At 41.9% G+C, this 26,073-nt stretch overlaps 1 protein-coding gene across 3 annotated transcripts in view; it reads right to left on the reverse strand.

Moving 5' to 3' along the window:
• Positions 1-26,073, reverse strand: part of LOC311059097 (uncharacterized protein) — a 248,307-nt gene that overhangs the window by 82,431 nt on the left and 139,803 nt on the right. For 2 of the 3 annotated variants that reach the window (XM_084076728.1, XM_084076730.1), the window contains exons 19-22: positions 22,026-22,061; positions 6,433-6,486; positions 5,258-5,293; positions 12-44 (exon numbers count right to left, since the gene is read on the reverse strand). In XM_084076728.1, coding sequence (XP_083932854.1) covers positions 12-44; positions 5,258-5,293; positions 6,433-6,486; positions 22,026-22,061 — 159 coding nt within the window. The remainder of the gene's footprint in view (positions 1-11; positions 45-5,257; positions 5,294-6,432; positions 6,487-22,025; positions 22,062-26,073) is intronic. The other variant, XM_084076729.1, reaches the window with a different exon arrangement.

The raw sequence follows: 26,073 nt of genomic DNA on the forward strand, positions 1-26,073 counted from the left end.
GTTGTACTTACGGGACCAGGAGGACCTCTGGGGCCAAGCTCCCCCTGGAAACACAACACAAAGAACACATCAATCAACCTGTCTGATGAACACAACGGACCCATTAAAGCTGTGAGGACGACTATCACCTCCACACAAAGGCCAGCAAGGCTACATCAACACACAGACAGAAAGGCAGGCAGACAGACAGACAGACAGACCAGTGGTTCTCAAACTTTTTTTATTTCAAGGACCCCCAGTTTAGTAGGCCAAGGACCTCCATACAGTAACTCTCTGAGAGTGTACAAATGATGGAACCTTTTGTACACTGTCAAGGCCCTGATTCACATAGCACTTTTTTCAGCAACAACGAGAAACATCAGGGACGTGCACAGATAGACTCTAGGTGCTGCTAGAGCACCTGCCCTTTTCCCTCTTGACCAGAAGTGCCCTTTTGAAAAAAAGGAAAAATAAAACTTTTTTTTTTCCAGTTTACAGCAGGGGTCTTCAACAGGGGGTCCGGGACCCCTAGGGGGTCCTCAGAGTTACTACAGGGGTCCGCCAAATCTTTATGTGATATGATTTTTCTTTTTACCATAACCACTCGAAACCTAGCATCCCTTTTCTGAGGAGAACTTTAGCCAAAAATAGCAGATCTACAAGCTCACAACGCCTCGCGCTGCGAGGCGTTGTGGGCTTGTAGATCTGCTATTTTTGGCAAAGAGGTATAGGTGTAGAGGGAAAAAAGAGCAGACCAAGTAAACCAATTTCCCAAAATGTGCGTTGCAATTTTCTTCTATAAATCTCCCACTACTAAGGCAGCTGGCGGTTCCGCGCTCCGCGCAAGGTGCCCTTTTTTTTTACTTGAGCACCTGCTCCTCAAAATGTCTGTGCACGCCACTGAGAAACATGATGAGACACAGGGCAACAGGTAACAGCTACCAAAAAAAAACATTCCAGAATGCAATTTTATAACATTTCCAGAGTTGGGAAAAATTAAGGCTGAAGCCTATGCTGCCTTTAACAGTTATATTTTCTTCTGCTTTTCTTTTGCTAAAGTAAGAATATATCATTTTTTAATCTCAAACACACAGCTCCAATGTAAATAAAATGTAATGTCCTGATTGTTCCATCCTGATTGGCGAATTCCCAACATCGCTGGCCCATAATAACCTACCTGACCTGGCGGAGACCTGTGCTCCGAGGAGCACTTTTTCTAGTCTATCAATGCTTCTCTCCATCTATTATGGTTAGAAACAGCAATGGAATGGGGCAGGGGAACTGAATAATCTATCTATTCATCCATCCATCCATCCATCCACCTACCTACCTACCTACCTACCTACCTACCTATCGCCTGTATCTAACTACTGTATCCCTCTACCATATGGCTATCTATCTACCTAACTACCCATCTATCAGTGGTGTAAAGTAAATAAGTACATTTACTCAAGTACTGTACCTAAACAGGTTTGAGGTATTTTTACTTTATTGGAGTATTTCCAATTTTCAGTACTTTTACTTCTACTCAACTACATCTCAGAGGCAAATATTGTACCTTCTCTCCACTACAATTATTTGAAATTTTTAGTTACTAGTTACTTTGTAGATTTTGATTATTATTACAAAACATATAGTAATAACTTCAGCCCTATATACATTTCGGCCGTATTAAAAATAGCAGATCTACAAGCTCACAATCGCGACGCATTGTGAGCTTGTAGATTTTCAAAAGATTTGTATACATGTTATACAATTGAAAACTTGTGAAATGGGACATTCTGCATAATGAGTACTTCTACTTTTGTACTTCAAGTATATTTTGATACCAATACTTTTGCACTTTTACTTAAGTACATTTTGAATTCCGGACTTGTATTTGTAACAGAGTATTTCTACATTGCAGTATTGATACTTTTACTTAAGTAAAAAAAAAATAGTACTTTTTTTTCCCACCACTGGCGTGTATTAATACGGTGCACTGTGTGTGCACCCGGCAACACAGTAATGGAGAGGGACAGGGGAACTCAATGTCACCCCGGAACACTGTCAAGTTGAATGAGTGCGCTCTGTGAAAAAAAGATCCAAACAGGGTTACCCACAGGGGCCCTGCGGGTGAAGCAATGTACACATGCAGAAACAAATAGTACACGTCTTTCAGGTGAGACCCCGTACATACTGTACTCTACGTACACATTCTCCTCCAAAATAAACTGGAATGAAAGTCCCATGGGTGAAAGGAAGTTTGTTTGGGAGCTTCTTGACTGTGTGGGGTGTGTAGGGTTGTCACTGTCAGGACCTTTTTGTTGACCATTCATTGTCATGCAAATCATTGCGATTGGAGATTTAATAGTTTTTGACGTTGAATGTTAGTGTTAATAAAAACATATATTTCTGTCTGCCTTTTAGTTGTCACAGGGCAGATAATGACAAATGACTTACAAAGAAATGACTGACAATCAGAAATCAGAGTCCTACACGGGTCCAAATTTGAGAACCCGCGCCCGCCCGTCAATAATCAGATCCGTAGACCGACCCCGTCACCCGTGATTATTTCAAAATACGAACCAGAACCGCCCCACCCGTCAAATAATGGACCCATTGTCCGCCAGTTTACCCGTGATTACATGCAGAGTAAAATGTAAATAGCATACAGACAGTCACTCAATTTAAAAGTGTGTTGAAAGATAGCAGCCTTCAACAATAGCGGTCAGGTTCGTTCAGAAGTCAAGTGAAGACGGAGGAGCGAGCTACACGCGCGAACGCGCATATACGCACTACGCATGTGTCGTTGTTTATATTGTCAGATGGTTTTAATTTGAAGGTTTAACAGGATGTTCAATGTGTTTTTGTGAGTTAAGATAACTGACCGGCGTGCTCCATGCCGTTGTGCTGTGTTAAGTTACCCAAGTGACATTGTTTGGGTGGAAACAGTGCTCTCTGATTTTCACAATAAAATGTTACCCACCCGCGTTTAGTTCAGTACCGCCCGTCCCCGTGAACTTATAAAAGTATATTTTTCACCCGTTTTCACCCGTCAAACGCGGGTACCCGTCGGGTATCCGCGGGTACCCCGCCCGTTGCAGGACTCTGCTGACAATGACCGCTACCAATAATCAAAATAAATTGTGTTTGGTCAAAACAGACTGTGAGCTCATATATCTGCCATTTTTGAATAGCCAACTCTAAAATAACACAGATGCTTTCCCGGTGTTAACGGGTTAAAGGTAATCTGTGCAACATCATGGCCACTTCTTCTAGAAAACAACAATATCACACCATAATAAAAGTTACAGTGTAGAAGACCCAAATTACAATATTACAATATTACTTTGTGCAGAGAAGTGGTGGGGGGTCCTTTAATGTATTGCTTTTTGCAATATACATTCCACAGAAACACTCAAATGCACTCAATAAATTTCACATTTCCATTTAGGGAGCGAGGTGAAGCTGGGTAACACAGCTGCCATCTTATATTTTCCGCTTGGCAAGACAGTGAAGATGTATATTTGCCTGGCAGCTTCCATCACACTGGTCGCTTTGCAACGGAGTGGCAAATGAAGTGACCTTCCAGAACTCAGTGGGAAGCATCTTTGAGCAAAAAAACATTAAATCCCTTCATGATACGGTTTGTCAACATGGGGGTCTTTGATTGATTGATTGATTGATTGATTACTTTATCAGTCAGAAATGTAATCAGCACGTGGTACAGTCAGACATTAAGGCTAAAGGGATAACACAAGAAAAATGTCCTGGGGACTTGTTCCCATTGTGGTCCAATGTATTCAATTCATCAACATATATAGCATTACAAAATTAACACAATACATAATCCTCAACAAATACAAAATACACTATATGTACAAAGGAGAAAACGGAAGTGAATTTAAGGTCTGGGGACCCCCAGGGGTCCTTGAGGGGGTTCCAGAGGGTCCCCACCTAAATCATGAATAGTTTGGAACCAAATGGATCCATACAGGTCTGTAACTCTGAGAATGTACAAATGGAACCAAATGGACCCTTATGGGTCCATTTGGTTCCATTTGTACATTCTCAGAGTTTAAATGAACACTATAGTGATTTTAGATGTTTTATTATAGAGCATCCAAGAGATACAGATGCTATATAATGGCGGTCCTTGGCCTAATGAATATCAAAGTGAGGGTTGTTGAATTGGAAAGGGTTGAGAGTCACTGATCTAGTGGTACTGTTCCAGAACGGTGTCTTATTGTGAAACATGTATAACAACAGTTACATGAGTTACTACAGTGACTCCTGATTATCAGAGGCCTGTTAGCGCGGGTAACAAGTGCTCTTATTTAGTTGTGAAGGGGGACGGTGTTTGTTGACGTTCAGATGACATTCTGGACATACTTGAAGATTGCATTGCAAATGACTGAGTAAGTAGGTCAGAGAGGCTTCGGTATCAGGGAGTCCTGTTTCACAACGCGTTAGGACCCCCTGGGAGATGTATTGCCGAGGTAGAGCGCAACACCCACCATCAACTCCCTGTACTTAACGCATGACTCGACGCATGCAAGCCTTGGGTGCCAACTCACAACGTTGCCAATTCACACGCTGAGTTGGCAGTGCCCGGGATCGAACCCATGACCACGTGGTTGAAAGGCGAGCGCTCTACCAACTGAGCTACCCTGACTAAATGACTACACTCACACAATCACATTAAAATGCACAATTTAACACATTAAGACCTGGAACTGTGTCATTTTGAGATTTGAGCTAAAAAGCATTATTTTACACTTTGGGCTATTCAAAAATAGCAGCTATGAGCTTGTAGATCTGCTATTTTTGAAAATTCGTGAAAATGTGTGCAAATCTTTGAATATAAATACTTTTAAAGCAAACATGTTTAACTCAAATCTTTGCTTCTGGGGGTCTCTGGAACAAAATATTTTGATGGGGATCCGCGGCCAAATACATATAATTTTGGGGGTCCTTGACATGAAAAAGATTGAGCACCACTGATATAGAAACATACGTTTTTCATAAAACTGTTGGGATTTAGGAGACAAAATGCACAATTTAACACATACACACACACACACACACACACAATCCCACGCACGCATGTGCGTACATCATTATATAGTTAAGGCGAAAAGCAATAATGCACAGAATGCCACTGTTTCTCTGTCTGTCTGTCTCTCACGCACATGCATGCACTCACTCACACACACACACACACACACACGGTCACAGGGACAGACGGAGTTATCATACATGACATTATATGGCATTTGACACTGAAGTGACTTACCTTCTGTCCCTTCGTGCCGTCACCACCTGCCTGCCCCTGTGGGAGGAGGAGGACGGGGTTAACCACCACTGGAGGCATTTTAAATGTCACCGCAATGGAAACACACAGTGGCGGACAGTAACCAAGTACATTTACTTGAGTACTGTACTACTTAAGTACATTTTTTGATCTGTATTTGTGGATACTACATTTCAAAGGCAAATATTGTACTTTTGATGCCACCACGTGTCTAGGAGAGGAAAACAGTAGGCTACAACATGAATTAAGTCCTATTTCAAATATAGTTAAAATAGCGGATCTACAAGCTCAGTTGTGAGCTTGTAGATCCGCTGTTTTCACTATTATTGATATTCTTTCCGGAAAATCTTTGATTTGTTTTTGGAAAGTGTCTAAATGTTAAGAGAGCAATGCATTTCTATAAAAAAAAGAAAATGTACTTTGTAATTTGTACTTTTGAATACAAAGAAAAACAAGTACTCCAGTACTTCAACTCAAGTACACATCTGACAGGGCAACTTTCAACTTGTGGTTGAGTTTAAATCTGAGAATCTACACTTTTGACTCAAATACTGGGGGTAGAGCACTTTGTCCACCGCTGTTGGTAGCAGAGACCAGTGGTGGAAAGTAACTAAGTACATTTACTCAAGTACTGTACTTAAGTACAATTTTGAGGTATTTGTACTTTACTTGAGTATTTCCATTTTCCAATACTTTTACTTCTACTCCACTACATGTCAGAGGCAAATATTGTACTTTTACTCCACTACAATTATTTGAAAACTTGAGTTACTAGTTACTTTTGCAGTATTAATTTTGATATAATGAAACATACATTAACCACTTTAGCCCTATTTTATACCTAGGCTATTTGAAAATAGCAGATCTACAAGCTCACAACGCGTCGCATCGCGACGCGTTGTGAGCTTGTAGATCGGCTATTTTCAAATATTTAGTACTTTTACTTTTGGTACTTTAAGTACGGTACATTTTGATGCCAATACTTTTGTACTTTTAATCAAGTAAATTTTTTATTTTGGATTTTTACTTGTAACAGAGTATTTTTATATTGCAGTATTGGTACTTTTACTTAAGTAAAGAATTTGAGTACTTTTTCCACCACTGGCAGAGACTACACTGTAGGCATTTTAAATGTCACTGCAAGGAAAAGTACATACGGGATCTCCTCCGTCCCCCTTCTCTCCTGGGACACCAGCATCGCCTTTCACTCCCTGTACATGAACACACACCACACACACACACCATGACTGACAGCACCCTGAAAGAGCTGAGCTACAAGGGCAACCCCATCCTGTTCTACCTAAAGAAATAGAAATGCACTTTATCTGTAATATAGGAAGGCTTTTAGCAGGTGCAGGGGATGTCGGTAATCAGCACAGGTGCAAATAATAATGTTCCTAATCAGTAGCTGTTCTTTCACATAAAGACACTCCATTACAATCATTACTGCATCATAATGATTGACCTCCAGTGGTGGAAAGTAACTAAGTACATGTACTCAAGTACTGTATTTAAAGGTAGGGTAAGTGATTTGCGTTGGTTAAAATAATTGTTAAATAGCTCTATATTCTGATAGTACTCATTGCTATAGAGTTTGTTCAGTATTAGGAGTCTCCTTGTTTCTCCACCTCTTTATTAAATAGAAAATGCATTTTCGTTTCACTTTCAGTTTCATTTCCAATTTTATCCAACCAGGACAGAGGACTCAATCAGGATATAGATTAAACAAGTGAAATTGGAAGTGATGACACTAAGAAATGAGCAGACAAAATTGGAACTGGAACACTATACAAATTAAGCTTAAAAATGGGTACTTTCTCCTGATTGGCTGAGATTTTGACACCTACCGAAAAATGTATTTTCTGTTTATTAAAGAGCTGGAGAGACGGGGAGACTCCTGTTACTGAACAAACACTCTATAGCCATGATTACTATCAGAATATAGTATTTTAACCTTTTAACAAAATACTTTTTGTTTTAACCCAAAAATATCACTTACCCTACCTTTAAATACAATGTTGAGGTATTGTTTACTTCACTGGAGTATTTCCCATTTTAAATACTTTGACTTCTACTCCACTACATCTCAGAGGAAAATATTGTACTTTTACTCCAGTACAATTATCTGAGAACCTTACTTACTAGTTACTTTATAGATTTGGATTATTATTAAAAGAACATACATTAACCACTTCAGACATATATATACTTTGGCTAATTGAAAATAGCCGATCTACAATCTCACAACGCGTCGCTTTGCGACTCTGTTTTCTGTCTCCCATTCATGCCCAAGTCCTTCATCAACACAACACTAGCAGTTTCCGATGACATCAGGGATCGCCCATATCTCCATATTTGGTCTGTCGATTATATGGTGGTGGGTACCACACTGAGTACAACGGCTACTCTGACAACAAGTACAATGGGTGTTGCAAAAAACACGGGTGAGAGTTGCACACATTTTTACGATTTAAAAAAAATAAATAGCAGATCGTCAAGCTCATAGCGCGGCACTCGGTGCCGCGCAATGAGCTTGTAGATTCACCCTGCCTATATATCCTAAGTCACCCCTCATCTGCATGCCCCCACCCCCTCCAAGCGTTGGCTATAAACCCACCTCCAACCCCACAGCTCCCTCCTTGTTCTGCTTGTCTGATTTTTGCACCGTTACCGTCTGATGTCATTGTTGCTGCATGCTTTGTTCTCCAGTAGCCAGGGGGGACTGTGCGCTCACTGCCAGGGGCTGGAAAGTAACTAAGTACATCTACTCTACATGAGGTTTTCTTTCAATACTTCATACGTACAGTACCGCTACTCCACTACATCTCAAGAGGCAAATTGTGTCATTTTGTTAACTCCACAATAAGTATTTGAAAACTTAAGTTACTAGTTACTTTAACATACATTAACCACTTAAGCCATATGTTAGACGTTGTCTATTTGAAAATAGCAGATCTGCAGATCCTATTCACAGCTGTAGACCTGCAATTTTCCAAAGATTTGAACAATTTCTTCAAAAGAAAATATTACGTAATGTGGGACTTTTACTTGTATCTCTACATTGTGGCATTGATACTTTTACTTAAGTAAAACGTCCGAGTACTTCTTCCATCTCATGTATGCGCGTGGACAAACAACGTTTACTGCTCGAAATTGCAATTAAATGACTGCTTAAATATGCAATAAAAATGTTGACTTTCTAGCCTAGTGACATAATGAATGGGGGGGGAGTCCCTGTTGCATTGCAGCACTTTTCTGGCTGCCAGTAAAACAAAGTAAACTAAACCATGACAGAGTCATCCCTCTCACTGCCAACAGATGGCACTTGATGAATGCAGGTGAAAAAGTGCCTCCAATAGTTTGTAAAACTGGATTCCTCTCTTTTGGGGATGTGGGAAAAAGTCAAGACACAACTTTTCAGTCGCTCCAGTGGTGGAATATACAGTAACTGAGTACATTTACTCACGTACTGCACTGTACTCAATGTTTGAAGTACTTTTACTTTACTTGAGTATTTCCATTTCTTTGATACTTCTACTCCACTACATCCCAGAGGCAAATATTGTACTTTTTTACTCCACTACAGTTTGCACTATTAGTTACTTTTGCAGACATAGCTGATAGTCTTCTAAATGTTTAAAAAAAAATGCCAGATCTACAAGCTCACATAGGGCTTAAGTGGTTAATGATCAATAATCCCTGTCCAGGCAGCAACATGATTATATATCATTCTGAAATGGACATTCTGCATGTTGAGTACTTTTACTTCTGGTAGTATCTTGTGACACCAATACTTTTATACGTTTACTCAAGTAACAGTTTGAATACAGGCCTTTTACTTGTAACAGAGCATTGCAGTGGTGGAAAGTAGCTAAGTACATTTACTCAAGTACTGTACTTAAGTACAATTTTGAGGTATTCTTACTTTAGTAAGTTTTTCCAGTTATCAGTACTTTTACTTCTACTCCATTACATCTCAGAGGCAAATATTGTACTTTTACTCCACTACAATTATTTGAACATTTTAGTTACTAGTTACTTTGCAGATATAAATTATGAAACATACATTAACCAATTTAGCCCAATTTCATACATAGGCTATTTGAAAATAGCCGATCTACAAGCTCACAACAAGTCCTGATGTCAGGACAGCAGAGTCACTGCCCATCTTTCGCCGCAGGCTGAAAACCCACCTCTTCAGGAAACACTACCCTTCCTCTTTGTCTGGCTTACTTGTTGTTAACTAGTTGTACGAACGCTTGTTTTCTATTGTACTGTTTATTGGATCTTGTTTAGTCGATACACTTATTTGTCTGAGCTCGTGCTCATTTGATTTTGCTATTTTGTCTCATCTGTTTAAGAAAGTAGGTAGCTGATATATAGCACTTTTACCTTAGCGCTAGGTATACTCTTGGTTGCTTGTTTTTGCAGGAAATGCACTTAAGACTTCTGGTGATTAGTAGTTTCGTTCCCTACCTATGTTGAATGCACTTATTGTAAGTCGCTTTGGATAAAAGCGTCTGCTAAATGAAGCAGTAATGTAATGTACTGTAAGTCGCGATGCGAGGCGTTGTGAGCATGTAGATCTGCTATTTTCAAACATTTTATACTTATACTTTTGGTACTGTAAGTATATTTTGATGGCAATACTTTTGTACTTTTACTCAAGAGACGTTTTGAACACAGGCCTTTTACTTGTAACAGAGTATTTTTATATTGTGGTGTTGCAAGTAGTAAAATATCGGAGTATTTCTTCCACCACATGGAGCGTTGTTATGTTGCGGTATTGATATTTTTACACAAGTAAAACAATCTGAGTACTTCTTCCACCACCACCACTGCATTCATTCTTTCATTCCTTCACATGGGGAACACACAGAGGAAATGGAACCTCATTGTCATTGCCGGCGAGTTGCAACATAACAGCATGTACTTGCATTAAGCCACGGTACTGTATGCAAGCTATACAGGATTATAACATGTTAAATAGTGCATGAGCCAATAAAGTGCGTATACGGTACATACATTTGAATATATACAATGCAAGCGAGCGACTAACTCATTTCCTTGGGGACTTTGGGAGAAGTGTCACACGAATGCCAATTCTACAGCTCGTCAACAAACTGAGGTTTTACTGCTGTCAATCTCCTTGCTAGATTTTCAATTTTTTATACAGCTGGAAAACATTTGAAAATCCCCAGGATATTGTTTTTATGTTGTTATTATTATCTAATAGTGAACCACTTGACAAATAAATAAATAAACTCCTTTTTACAAACTTATATTTGTAAAAAGACTCATATAATATAGTTTATTTAACTGTATTTAATAAACTTGACAAATGCGGTAAACCGCTTAAATAATAATAAGTAAAATAGTATATACTAGACCGGCGACCCCAGGGCTCTATACTTAACCCTCGTTCTCTCCCTCTACGACAAATATCTTTGCCGAAAATAGCCGATCTACAAGCTCACGATACGGTGCAACGCAATGCATTGTGAGCTTGCATATCAGCTATTTTTTGCAGAATGTTCGCCCGAGAACATTCGTCCCCATTTTCCCCAGCCAGTTTCAACAGATTTTCTTTTCTTTTTTCATCTGTGTTGTTGTCGTTTCCAACCAGAAAGACACACTTCAGATAATCAAGAGAGAGGTTGCTTATTAAAGAAAATGACAAAGTATGAGGGAGGATGGGTAAAGGCAGGCCATTAGTTACTCTGCACTGAGATTTAATCACCTGCTCTGTAGTCTGGGAGGGCACGGTGACATGGTGGAAAAAGTTGCACACTATATTGGCACATGGTTCTTAGCGCTGTCGAACTCCAATACTCAACCCTTCCCCTCTCTCCTCACTAACAACTGACCCCCGCTATGTCACTCCGCTAACAAGATGTCACCGCTGGCCGTAATGTGGCCCTGCAAAGGCTTGGGACCACCAAGGGCAGGGCAAAAGCACCATCAGAAGCATCAGAAGTCACACTAATGAATAGATTTTGTTTGGACACGCAGAGTAGTCCATCAATCATCACAGGTAAACGGAATTTTCATCAGCTAAGTAGCAGTGGTGGAAAGTAACTAAGTACATGTACTCAAGTACTGTGCTTAAGTTCAATTTTTCGATAATTGTACTTCTACTCCACTACATCTCAGAGTATTGTACTGTTTACTCCACTACAATTATTTGACAACTTTAGTTAAAAGTTACTATGTAGATTTGGATTATTATTACAAAACATACATTAAAGGTAGGGTAAGTGATTTTCTTTGGTTAAAATAAGTGTTAAATAGCTCTATATTCTGATAGTACTCATTGCTATAGAGTGTTTGATCAGTAAAAGGAGTCTCCTTGTCTCTCCAGCTCTTTATAAAACAGAAAATGCATTTTCGTTTCATTTCCAATTTTATTCAATCAGGGTATAGAAATCAATCAGGATATAGATTAAACAAGTGAAATTGGAAGTGATGACACTAAGAAATGAGCAGGCAAAATTGGAACTGGAACACTATTAAAATTAAGCTTAAAAATGGGTACTTTCTCCTGATTGGCTGAGATTTTGACACCTACCGGAAAATGTATTTTCTGTTTATTAAAGAGCTGGAGAGACGGGGAGACTCCTGTTAATGAACAAACACTCTATAGCAATGATTACTATCAGAATATAGTGCTTAGCCTTATATACATTTCGGCCATTTGAAAATAGCAGATCTACAAGCTCGCGATGCGACGCATCGTGAGCTTGTAGATCGGCTATTTTCAAAACATGTGAGTACTTTTTCCACCACTGCTAAGTAGTAGCCTATACATTATTTCGCACACACTAGGAAATACTATAGGAACTACTAGGAACAGTGGGCAGCTATACTGAACAGCACCCGGAGAAAGCAGTTAGGGGTTCAGCGTCTTGCTCATGGACACATCGACACAAACCCCAGATCAAACCGCCAATCTTTCCGATTCCCGGGTGACCGCTCGGCTGAGCCACTGCCGCGGCAGCAGTACTATGCGGGGGTGTTAAACAATGACAAATGACACGGTTGCCATGGGATGCGTCGCATCGTTCGCTTCAATATGACATTCCGAGCCTTTTATGGACGTTAAAACCCTCACATCACCGCGTGGCAGCTTCCCCCCCCATTTGTGAGATATCTGACAGCCAATTTGTGCTGATTTATCAGTGACATAGCCTGCTGTGTGTGGGCTTCCAGTGTTATCCGACAGTGAATCCAAGCAAAAGCATGTCAAAAGCAACACAACAATCGACGAAAAATAACAAGGTACCATTTATAAAACGGTGGCTCCGTTTGTGTCATAGCGCACACGGTGTAGGAACGACGAAAGCATAGATGTAATTATGATACATTCTTCGTATCACGAGGCATCACGCAAAGCAGTAAATAATTGTTGAGAAAGGTTAGGAGCTTGTTTCTTTTTTTCTTTTGGTTGTTTTTTCCCCTCCATTTTGACTTAAAATGTTTTCTTTGTTTTGTAAAAGGGTAGAAGTAATATGCAATGGCTTCAGCCCATACCTTTTTGGTCAGAAATGTGGTTATCCTTTCTTGCCAAACTTTTTTTATTTTTATTACCTATTAACGTAATGTTACCACAAAATTTACTGAAATAAACTAAACTAAACTAAACTAAACTAGGAAAGTCTGTTTGGGCAGGGGAGATATTACGCTATGAGATTCCTGCAATGCCTCATGTTAACCAGTAGTGGTCCTATACCCAACACCAGGATCAACAGAGGAGCAGGGACTAAACTGGTATTTACCCGATTTTTGGTATTTTTTTTTTGTTTGCTGTGATTAATAATATTTATGAATACCCAGCGGGCTGGCAGTTCCGGGGACTGGTCCACCTGTGGTGCCAGTGAGGTGTTTACTTAGGGAGAACACAAGTCATCAAACTGCAATGAATCCATTAAGACCGGGAACGCGTCTGTGTCATTTTAAGATGTATTTGGCAATTCAAAAATAGCAGATCTACAAGCTTGTAGATCTGGTATTTACTTGAAATATCGTGGGAAATTTGTGCAAATCTTTGACTATATATATACATGTTTGAAAGGGAACATTTTTAACTCCGATCTGTACTTCATCATATTTTGAGATGGGGGGTCCCCGGCCAAATACATATCATTTTGGGGGTCCTTGACAAGGAACCCAACTGATGCAACATACCGTTAGGATTTAGAAAACATTTTTAGATACAGTATGTACTTGGCCACGAACCCCCATCTCAAAATATTTAGTTCCAAGGACCCCCCCAGAAGATTTGAGTTTTTTTTGCACACATTTTCTAGATTTTTCAAAAATAGCGGATCTACAAGCTCATCGCTATGAGCTTGTATATCTGCTATTTTTTAATAGCCCAAAGAAATCTTAAAATGACACAGATGCGTTCCCGGATTGAATGGGGTGAAACCCGTCAAGTGTCCTCCTTCTCCATCTCTCCATCTCTCCATCCAGTGGCGTCGTTAGGGGTGGGCTTCGGTGGCTATAGCCACCAATGTTTTGTCCAAAGCCACCAATAAAAAAAAATTAAAAATTAAAAAATTAAAAGTTTTTTATTTTTTTTTGAATTATATATCTATCACCCTAACCTAACCCTACCCCTAACCCTAAAACCGAAATAAAGTAACAAAAAACGGGGAAAAAAGCACCCTAATCCGCGAAATCCGCGAAAAAAATCGCGCGGAGGCAACGGGCACGTGCCTGCGGGGCTAAGCCCCCGACCTAGTAGAGACCTAGCGACGCGTCTGTCTCCATCCCATCGATATCTGCAGCGTTCTGTTAGAGGAGCCTGTATCTGCGACTGTCAGTGGGAGACGCAGTTATGGAGACGTGATTCATGGACACACCGTCACTCCCTGCACATCATGTGCCACACACACATTTTTTTTCACATCACTAAAGTGTTCACACTCCGCTGACTGAGAGACGGCTCGCGACGCACGTTCACAGATGTTGCAACAAGCAGCAGTTTAGTCTTTACCAGAGCTTTTTTTAAGCTAAAAAATGCAAGGGGGGGACCAGCAGTGACTGTTGAGGAGAATCCCCGATGGCTCTCTCTTATGACTGAACGTGGCAATTGTTTCCTGTCATTCTTGTCAAAGGCGTCGTGATTTAACTTCTCTTACAGCAGTCGCTCGCGTGTTCTTTCAGTTCCTTTCAAATGGATGGCTATAGTCGTTGCATTATGTCAGTTTAAAATAGAAACCGATACTGTTGGGAAATAAAAGTGCTCGTCAGCCAGAGAAAACACGGATGTATAATGATAATGCTATGATCTCTCCCTGATGGCATAGTATGAGTGATTAATGCCAATGCAATGTCTGGAATGCACATTTAAAACCATTATCAGCGCATGTAACAGGCATTAAAGCAACAAGTCCTGTGCCTGCCTCCATTCTGAATTAGCTCTGTACGGGGTTTCCTGAGCAGGAGACCAGGGTTCAATTCCAGGTGGCTATATCACTGGGGGCTCGTCCGGGGGTTGGGTTTCCCAGTGGTGGTGGCAGGTGGATGGTGGGGTTCTAAGGGGGGCGAATGCAGCAGAGTAGCCCTGCCTGCAGCCTAGAATAGTATTGGACAGGAGGGATTCTCTTTTGACCGAATGGCAGATATTTGGTTTCCTGCCAAATACCACTGTCAATGCTATACCATATACCTGTACTTTACTGACTTGACTGACATGACTCAGAGTCATGAGGAAGGTTGAAAGACCGAAACGTAAGTCTATCTGTTTTACTTGCACCGAAATAAATAAAAGGCCTAAACTGTCCGTGTTGCTCCAGTGTTCTCTCTTCTGCATCTATTGTCCCTACCCCTGTGACGCACCGGACTGGCCGTTTAAGGCTGAGGCGCAACGGTAGAATCCCTTTGTTCAAGTTCCTGTGGCTACCTGGATTAGCCTCTCTACCTGCTGCTCGCCACCCCAAACAAAAGGACGCGATGGATTTCTTGGTAGACGATAGAATCCCTTTATTCAAAATTTCTTTCAGTAAAAGTTATTTTCAAATGGCCGAAATGTATATAGGGCTGAAGTGGGTAATGTGTGTTTTGTAATAATAATCAAAATCTACAAAGTAACTAGTAACTCAAGTTTTCAAATAATTGCAGTGGAGTAAAAGTATAATATTTGCCTCCGAGAAGAAGTGAAGTAGAAGTAAAAGTACAGAAAATTGGAAATACTCCGGTAAAGTAAAACATACCTCAACATTTGAGTACAGTACTTGAGTAATTGTACTTAGTTACTTTACACCACTGCTTAGTGCTTAATCTCCTGTCAAACAAAACAGCACACATGGAAGCTTGTAAATCCACCAGCCTTCTGTTAAAGGAAATTAATTACGTTTAGATTCAGGTGTGCAACTCCTGGCAAGTGGAAAAAAGCCGTTTCCTTTTCCCCATGCAGCTCCAGTCTGGAAGTCATCCATTTTCTTGAGTCACTTCAGACGCGAGTCAAAGATAATAAATGTACAACTCAGTGGCCAATTTACCCAAGACATGTTTTGCCTGGAGTATAAGTCAGCTGATTGATGAAAAGCTAATCAAGGTAACCTCTGTCGGTTTGTTCTAGCCTTCCAAGTGTACTGTACTATATACTAGGACGAAGGCAGCGGCATGGCATTTTCCCTCTAACCCATTAAGACCGGGAAAGCATCTGTGTCATTGTATACTTGGGCTATTCAAAAATAGCAGATCTACAAGCTCATAGCGCGGCACCGAGTGCCGCGCTATGAGCTTGTAGATCTGCTATTTTTGAAAATGTGTGCAAATTTGTGCAAATCTTTGAATATATATATATTTTTATATATAACTTTTTTAACTCAAATCTTTGCTTCTGGGGGGTCCCTGGTAGCTTGGTTCCAGACGAATATGCCATTGCAAAAAATGTATTGGATTTCTCTCCCTCCGAAGTTGTGAGGGACCAATCAGGGCCGAGTATGCAAATATGGGGCGGGTTTATCACCCGAGTCATTTTTTTTTTATTTGCCCCTTGGAAATGCAGGTTCCACACAGAGATTCCAGACTAACATCTACGCAGTGATATTGGTCTGGCCATGCCAGACAACATATTTTGGGATGGGGCGTCGAGGGCCAAATACCTATAATTGTGGGGGTCCTTGACATGAAAAAGTTTGAGCACCGACTGCTATGGCAACATAGACATTTTGTAGAATCGGCCTCATCGGGTCTTAATGGGCTAAACAAAACCGTGGCACGGGGCATCACGGCACACAGTGCAGTACAGCTGTTGCCATCCCATTTGTTTTCGGGTATAAACGGAGTGTCCTCGCGGTAGCAGCACAGATAACTTTCCTTTTCAAGGTTGGCACGCCGGGCCGGCCCGACACGGCTCCCTCCTCTGGGCAGAGGGAGCGGGAGGAACGTACTGTGGCCCGAGCCCCCGACAACGTCACGGAACCAACGCGCCTATACATCAAACGAACAGCTGAGGTCAAGAGGTCATCCGCTACACACAATAGCTTTCACTCTCCGCGTGATCACAAGTGGGCCACTGGAGGCCGAGGGTACAGTGTTATGCACGGTGAAATTAACACTGTGGATTTTTTGCTGCATGGGTGTCTCCCCGGGACCCTAATGTAAAATATTTTTTTACGAATTAACCACTTCAGTCCTATTTTATAATGAAGATTGCCAATCTATAAGCTCACGACGTGACACATTGTGAGCTTGTAGATGTGCTATTTTCACTCTTTCTCAAAAGCTTTTTAAAAATGTTTATGCATTTGTTTCTGTAATTCTTGAGAAAAGTGTTTGTCACGTAGCATATTGCCATCCAGGACAGGGGGTGCCGGTGAATAGGCCTATTTTTCAACGTCATATCGCAAATGTAACCCATTCAATCAGGGCACGCATCTCTGTCATTTTATATTTCTTTGGCTATTCAAAAATAGCAGTTATACAAGCTCATAGCACGGCACCGAGTGCGCTAGCTTGTAGATCTGCTATTTTTGAAAAACAAAAATTGTGAAAATGTGTGCAAATCTATATGATCCCTGGAAAAAAATATTTTGAGATGTGGGGGGGTCCGCGGACAAATACATATCATTTTGGGTGGTCCTTGAAAACCACTGATATATAGCAACATTTAGTTAACAAGTCAAATAAAAAACAAAAAAAAACTATTAGGATTTAGAATACATTTGTAGTTCCCCAGAAGCACAGATTTGAGTTACAAATGTTTGCTTTAAAAAAACCTATATATAAAGATTTGCATTAACGTTCACGATTTTCCCCAAAAAATAGCCAAAGACATCTTAAAACGACAGAGATGGGTTCCCGACTCGTATGGGTTCAAGGGATTCCTATTCCTATGGATGTCCGTAGTGAAAACGGGATGATACAAGTACCGGTATATTCCACTGTGATACCACTGTTTAAATTGGGTAGTGTAAGTTGACAGCCTGTGTGTGGTAGAATGTCCCAATTCAAAAAACAAGGAGGCGTACTCTCTTCTTAGCTGCCTGGACACTGCTGCTGATGGGTAAGTTCACTTCTTTGTAAATTCAGCACAAGCTGTCAAAATACCCAATTAAAAAACTGTTGTTTATAACGTGATACATGTGAATCCCTTTGCATTTGTTAAAATAATAGGAAAACAGGTCAAACATCTAATCACGTGGATGCAGTCGCGTAACGAGGCAACAGTAGGCCCCGACGCGAGGTGGTCACAGCGGGCCCTCATGAACGCGCATGCACGCGCGCGCATCGCGAAAATTTTGCGGTTATTAGTGGTTTCTGATACTTTTTTCGCGGGTTTGTGACGGATTTCGGGTACATAAACAACGGTTTTGTAACAACTGCTTAACAAACAACGTTAAGGGCCCAAAGGTTTATTTTTTAATTCACAATTCTTTTTTTTTAATATATAATTTTATTTTTATTTTTTCTGGGTGGGGATGGGCCCCTAACGTCATGGGCCCCAACGCAACCGCGTTGTCTGCGTGACGGTAGTGACGCCTGCGTGGATCTCATGTAGATCCACATGGGACGGTGAGGTTCCAATGTGGATGTCAGACTTGTGGCCAGGCCGTGTCATATCCATGACATCACACTTGGGCAGGTTTCAGCCCCAATCAGAGCCCCCCCAGACACTTCCATTATAAGATTTAAGTTAAATCCAATGATGTAAAGTAACTAAGTTCAATTACTCAAGTACTGTACAATAAGTACAATTTTGCGGTATTTTTTTTACTTTATTGGGGTATTTCCAGTTTTCAGTACTTTTACTTCTACTCCGCCACATCTCAGTGGCGGAGACTACAATTATTTGAAAACAAAACAAGCCACTTCAGCCCTATACATCTGCCATTTGAAAATGGCAGATCTACAAGCTCACAATGCGTCGCGATGCGACGCATTGTGAGCTTGTAGAGTACTTTTACGTATGTACTTTAAGTATACTTTGATACCAAAAATTTTGTACTTTTACTCAAGTAAATATTTAATTCTAGACTTGCACTTGTAACAGAGTATTTCTACATTGCAGTATTGATACTTTTTCCACCACTGGTTAAATATTTCAAAAAGTATAAAACATAATGTGGGAAAAAAACTGAAGGTTGAGGTACTTCTGTGGCCCTATCGACAGTGTGCACAAGAACGCACACACACACACACACACACACACACACACACACACACACACACACACACACACACACACACACACACACTAAACAGACAACCTTTTAGACGTCTCGCCTCTTGAGGAGCCACGCCGTAATAATACACCTATTCTCCCGGAGTACCCCAAGTACCTCTGGATGGCAAGGCACAGCGACGGGCGAGGTCACAGAAGTAGGGGCTATATTATGTGAGTGTACCGGGGGGGAGGGCGGGCAGGTGGGTGGAAGGTTTGCAAAAGGAAATAGATTAACCCATTCCGACCGGGAACGCATCTGTGTGTCATTTTAAGATTCCTTTGGGCTATTCAAAAATAGCAGATCTACAAGCTCATAGCGATCTGCTATTTTTTGGAGGAAAATCGTGAACATTTGTGTTTTAAAGCGAACATTTTTTAACTCCGATCTGTGCTTCTGGGACGGTCCCTGGAACACCATATTTTGAGATGGGGGTCCGCGGCCAAATACAATATAATTTTGGGCGTCCTTTACATGGAAAAGTTGGAGCACCACTGATCTAGCAACACACTGTTGGGATCTAGAAATGCATTTTTAGATACGTATTTGGCCGCAGACCCCCATCTCAAAAAAAAATGTTCCAGGGACCCCCAGAAGCAAAGATTTGAGTTACAAAAAATATATATATTCAAAGATTTGCACACATTTTCACGATTTTTCAAGCTATGAGCTTGTAGATCTGCTATTTTTGAATAGCCCAAAGAAATAAAAAAAATGACACACAGACGCGTTCCCGGTCTTAAAGGGTTAACAAAGAGTCCCAAAGGCCCGGCGGGGGGGCCTGGTTTTTGCTCTAACCGCGTCTCGCAGCTTCTTTACAGGAGATATCTCCTATGCTCTCTGCTGAGCTACATCACCACTGGGCTTCGTTGTGGAAAATGATTGCGGGCCCCCCTTTTTTTCCTTTTTCTTTTCCTTTTTTCAAAAAGGCAGCGTACATAATGGCCATCTGTCTGTTATGAGAGCGGAGCGGTGAGTCACGCAGAGCCCGGGCCACAGGAAGAGCATGGGAAAGATGACGGTGAGGAAAAGCTATTTAATTTGCACAGCAGATAGACAGAGATTGACTGAGAGGTGCTGGGGGGGGGAAAGGAGACGAGGACCTTTTTTTCTGACAGCATTGAAATGTCAGTCAAGGGCAGAGGAAGTTGGGGGGGGGGTTGCGGTGTGTGTGTGTCGTGGCAGGAAATCTATAAGAATGTCAAATGTGCATATCACTTGTTTGTCCAAAAATAATTTCAGGAGTACAGCATTGCATCTTAAGAGTCCTGTGACCCGTCTAGTCGTTGAGACTGTTTGGGCTCCACAGCAGGGGGCGCCACGAGCCACAAACCCCTGCTGAATCTGTGAAGGAATCTTACTTCCTTCACAGGTGTTACCAATGATACTAATGAAGGCTCTGTTCCATTCTGGTCAAACAGAGTCAGGGTGCTGATATTGTGTATATTTGTGTATGTGTGTTGGCTCACTAGAAATAGTGGGTCTCAAAGTGTGGTCCAGGGACCCTCATGGTTCCTTGAGAGGGTGTAACTCTGAGAGTGTACAAATGGAACCAAATGGACCCGGGAGGGTCCATTTGGTTCCATTTGTACACTCTCAGAGTTATGGGGGTCCTTGAAATTAAAAAGTTTGAGAACCACTGTGCTACACTAAATGGAACAGAGCCTTCATTAGTGTCATTGGTAACACCTGTGAAGGAAGCAAGGAAGGGGCCCAATTTCTGTCCAATATGGCTGCTGTGCATAGAGCCTATTGTGAAAACTACCAAGGCCAACGAGAACAAATGATACGAAAATGCGTCGGTGAATGTTGCACATCAAACTATTCATTTATGTACGCATCATCCATATAGGTGGATGATTTTATTGGCGGCGAAGATATCGACCTGTGTTGCTTTATCGCTGCGTTATATTCGCATTCCGTGTGGATGTATACTCATGACATAAACAGCAGTTTAAATTAATGCAAATGAATCGCACTAAATAAATGCTCCCGGGGATTAAAGACCTTAAACTATTGATATAGTGTCTATTAGTGCAGCATGTCTACACATGACCAATAAAGGATGAATTCTGTGTGTGAGCAGACTAGTATAAAAGGGATTTACAGTACGCTGGGATGTTAAGGGGGAAACGGAGGAGAGAAGAGCATAGCGAGGGAGACGAGACAGGTTGGTATGAAGCCTTGGCCATGAGGCCTAGTCTATGCTGTTTTTATAGTCCGATCTTCCTCAATAAAATGTCTATTCTTCACCCTGGTGGAGTGGAAATAATAATTTGCTCCATAAAAGGTGTTACTGAAAAAAAAAGCCTATCTACAAGCTCACGGCGCGTCGCATCGTGACACGTTTTGAGCTTGTAGATCGGCTATTTTCTGGTGCGCGACACCGGCACGCAACGAAGTATACTATATATATATATATCAGGCTTTAGAGGTGAGTGGACGCTCTGAACTGAGATAATAAGCCAGGTCACCTGGGGCCGATAGTTACACATGATCAATCTTTATATACACGGATGGCAAAGAGAAAAGTCATAAAATGAAGGTTATTTTGAATGTCGCTATAACCCCAAAACCATCATTCTAATTAACCCTTTAAGACCGCGAAAGCAGCATTTGTGTCATTTTAAGATTTCTCTGGCTATTCAAAAATAGCCAAACTCTGTGCCGCGCTATGAGCTTGTAGATCTGCTATTTTTTAAGCGAACATTTGTAAAATATTTAGTTCCAGGGACCTCCCCCAGAAGCAAAGATTTGAGTTACAAATGTCCACTTAAAAAAAAAAAAATCTGATATTTGCCAAATTTTATGATTTTTCAAAAATAGCAGATCTACAAGCTCATAGCGCGGCACTCGGTGCCGCGCTATGAGCTTGTAGATCTGCTATTTTTTAATAGCCAAAGAAATATTAAAATGACACAGATGTGTTCCCGGTCTAAATGGGTTAAACTCAAGAATTCACCTTTACTGGAATAAGTGTATCAACGTCAAATATAGTATCAATTCTGATACATTAGCTTCAAATGCCACGTGTCAGTAATTAGTTGGGTGATAAATATTGTTTCACACCATACCTTAACTCTTGCTGCTTCGGAGATTCCCAGTGGACCCTGCAGTATAAAGAACAGAGAGAGAAGAGGATACACTTTAACACTGGGGTATTTTTACCAGTCCTTGTACACGGCACAAACAATGACATATGACAAACTGTGCGACAAGAGTGCTCCTGGAGAACGGCTATTTTTAGCAGCCCAAGTAATTGATAACCAATAAAACATGACTTTCAAAGTGCCAATGAAAAAAAAGGAGACTTTTTTTCCACACTTTTAGAGCATCTACTGTAGGTGATCATAACGAGGATATATATACCTAACAATAGATGCCCAAAAAAGAGGATATATTTTCTGGTATTTTTTATGTCAAAAGTCCCTAAAAGTCACTTACTGTCAAACGCAAACAAACGGCATGATTGCATGATCAGCAAGCCCTTATGAATAAATATGAATTGAGATTGCATTCACCTGTGTGATTCCCATTGCTCATGCAGATCTGATTTTAATCATACAGGGCTGCTTTTAGTCTCATTCAAGATTACGTCCGGACAGTGAATTGCTCGTTTTAAACTTAAACGATACACTACAATGTGTATCTGAAAACATTCAAGACATAAGCAATGATAAGTAACATAAACATGCTTCAGCACTGCCCCTCTTTCTCTCTCCCTTGGGCTGTGCGAGCTACAGGCTACAAATATTAGCCTTCTCTGGCTGCAGCGAGATACCATCAATCCCATAGCCCGAGGGGACGGGACGATCAGCTGCGACTGTGATTGGTTGAGGCACAACAGGCTTCCTTTTCGGACACGTATTATTTAATGGTAACTAGATTCTACCAAGCCCCACCCTGCCTGCCTTGCGATTGGCTGAATGCAAAAAAGCGAGAAAACAAGGACTCAACAAGGTGGGTGCGTTGTCCCATTCTAATACAGCCCAAAACCCTAATTCTGCAGCTGGTCCGATGGTGTACCTTTTCAAAGTAGTATTCAAAAGTGCATGCTGTTAAAAATACTTAAGTATTCACAACTCGTTGTGAGCTTGTAGATTTGCTATTGTCACTATTTGAAATAGTGATGACATAATGATTTTTTTGTAATCCAAAATTACAAATGCGATGATGCGAGAGTGCGGACTTAGCCAACACCAACTCGGGACTCCTGAATCGTTGCCCTCCTCACTATAGAAGCAGGGTCTTGAGCTCGCCTTTTTCCCTTCCTGGCTGTGCGTTTGGGTTGGCTCCCACAGTGTCAGTTTGCTGGAGCTCGCCCATTTCCCTTCCTGGCAGTGCCTTGGGGTTGGCACCCACTAGTGTCAGGTTTGCTTGCCACCAGTTGCGGGTGCCTGACGCAGTGCCCAGCCAGACTCATCCTGCTCTCTCTCTCTGACCTTGTCTGTGAACCGTGGGGAGGCCCCCCGTAGAGGACCGTGTTTCTGGCGTGGTCCGCCCATGTGACACCAACTGCCATTCGTAGCATTCTTGTGTCGATGGCTAGATAGTAGATGCCATCCAAGGCCTTTTTCCTGCTGTACTGTGAGCGTCCATGTCTCGGCCTCATACAGCAGCACTGACTCCACTGTAGCTACGAACATCGCCTCATGAGGTCATCTCACATGTCATACTTCCACACTCTTCTCATCCCGCAAAAGGCATTCCAGGCAAGTCCAGGCACCGAGATATTTGAAGTCCTCGACTACCTCGAGTTGGCAGTGGCAATCGTAGACATATAAAGGTAGACGCCTCCTTCGGCTCTGAGGCGTGCGTATCTCGGCCGTGCTTCCCCTTCCTTCCGCTTCAGCAGGGCAAGCTGGAAACTTCCGTGTGCGTCACAGAAGGGGGGCGTTCGGTAGGCCAATCAGAGGCAGGTGGGGCGGGTCTTTTCTTAAGAGGCAGCCGCGCAGCAACTAGTCAGTTAGACGCGCTGTGATTGGCCAGAAGTCAACGCGATGTGATTGTAGTAGTAGCCAGTAGCCAGTAGTCAAACGGTCCTGCGGAAGAGCCTTGTATTGAGATTTGTAAGTTGCTCCCAATGAACTGCAGAGGCCAATGAGGTATCTAGGTTTCTATATCTGTGGTGGCAATGGTTTCGCCCTCTGTGTTAAATGCCTTTACTTTTGTTTTCTTGGCATTGAGATTGAGGCCGATGTTCGCGTGGCCAGACTATATCACTGCGTGGATATGAGTCTGGTGCTTCTATGAGGACGTTTTTTTTTCAAGGGGCGGGATCAAAAGAATGGCTCTGCACGCAATTGGTTAGACCTACAACCAACTACCAATTACAGTCTCCCATATTTGAATACTGGGCCCTGATTGGTCACCCCAGACTTCGGGAGCGGGATATGGATTCACAATAGAGCGGTGCCAGGCCAAATCGCAGAGGGCAATCTTTTTTTTGTTTTTGCACTGGCAGATTCGTCTGGTCCCAGGCTGCATTTCTACTGCCAGTAGTACAGTAGTTCTCTTCCTTTCTCTGCTGTGTCCGAGACTAGGGCTAATGTCATCTCCCTAGTCGAGGTCGGTATGGGATGTTACTCGCTTAAGTCTTCCTCAGGACCATCGTGTAGGCCAGGGCCACTGATTGCGAGACTCAGGCCACGGTCCATCGCTACATTAAACAGGAAGGAGGCCAGGGTGTCACCCCGTAGGACGCCCGCGATTCGATGGTGTCAAACTCTTTAGTGTCACCATCGTGGGTCTGTTACAAACGCTGAAGCAAGGAACTCAAGTAAATATACTTCGTTGCTAGAGAACCAGTGGCTTAGTGGGTATAGAGGCCGTATGGTAATCAGAAGGTCACCGGTTCACCCGCCCGCCCACCCAGGGTCCTTGTCGAAGTGTCCCTGAGCAAGACACTTAACCCTATAACTGCTCGTCCCTGAGCGAGCGATCATGACCATCTGAGCGGCCATCAGCTGGGTGAAGCTGAAACGCGAATTTCGGCCCGCGGGATTTTTACTCAAGGTCTACCTTTAGGCTACAAAGACTTTTGTAGTGTTGACTCAGATATTTCAGGAGTTTAATTAACGCATGTTATTTTGCAGCGTACATGGTTCTGATCATCACTCATTTCGGTACGGTACGTGTTTTGCCATGTTTCTGTCACGGTGCATGAAGCAACTTCATGGTACAATGATCACCTTTTTATTTTGGACCTTGAAAAATAATTGCGAGGTACGGTCATCACTAATACGGTCATCACTAAACACCCTTCTCTTGTCCAAAGGGACTGAGTCAGAGAGATGTGCTTAGAGTGGGTGTTTTAAAGGTCCAGACAATTATTTCCTTTTGTTAAATAGCTCTATATTGTTAAAGCAATCATTGCTACAGAGTTTTTGTTCAGTAACAGGGGTCTGCTGGGCCCGTCACTGCGGCTCTTTAGTAAACAAAAGGTTGCCAATGGGGTACTAATTTTATCCAGTCAAGAGAGAGAGACCTCATACAGGATTCTGGACAAACAAAGTGAAATTGGAAGTGATGACGCAAAGAAATGAGCTCAGAGTCATGACTCTGAGGAAGGTCGAAAGACCGAAACGTCAGTCATTTATTACTTGCACCTAAAATAAAAGGCTTAAATTGTCCGTGTTGCTCCAGCGTTCATCTCTTTTTGCATCTATTGTCCCTACCCTTGTGACGCACCGGACTGGCCGTTTAAGGCTGAGGCGCAACAGTAGAATCCCTTTGTACTCGATAGCAATACTATCAGAATATAAAGTTCAAACTTTTCACAAAAAAAAAAGTTTTGTTTTAACCCAAAAATATAACTTACACTCCCTTTGACCAATGAAACCCTTCGTTGTGCACATCAAATAGCGAAAACTGCCGATCAACAAGCTCACACAACGTGACGCGACGCGTTGCGTGAGCTTGTTGATCGGCTATTTTCGCCGAGTCGTCGTCGTTCACCTATACTTTCAGCTCAAGAGACACGACGTCATTCCCAGATTAGGAAACGCTGGGGTTCATATACGGTTAACCCCTTGCATGTCTACCTCAGCAGAACAGGTGAGTCATAAATGCCAGTATATATACCAGAGGACAGGAGGAGGAGAGCTGGCACACTGCTATATA

This window comes from Gymnoscopelus microlampas, assembly GCF_963454915.1.
Source record: "Gymnoscopelus microlampas genome assembly, chromosome: 13".
Classification (NCBI taxonomy): Eukaryota; Metazoa; Chordata; class Actinopteri; order Myctophiformes; family Myctophidae; genus Gymnoscopelus; species Gymnoscopelus microlampas.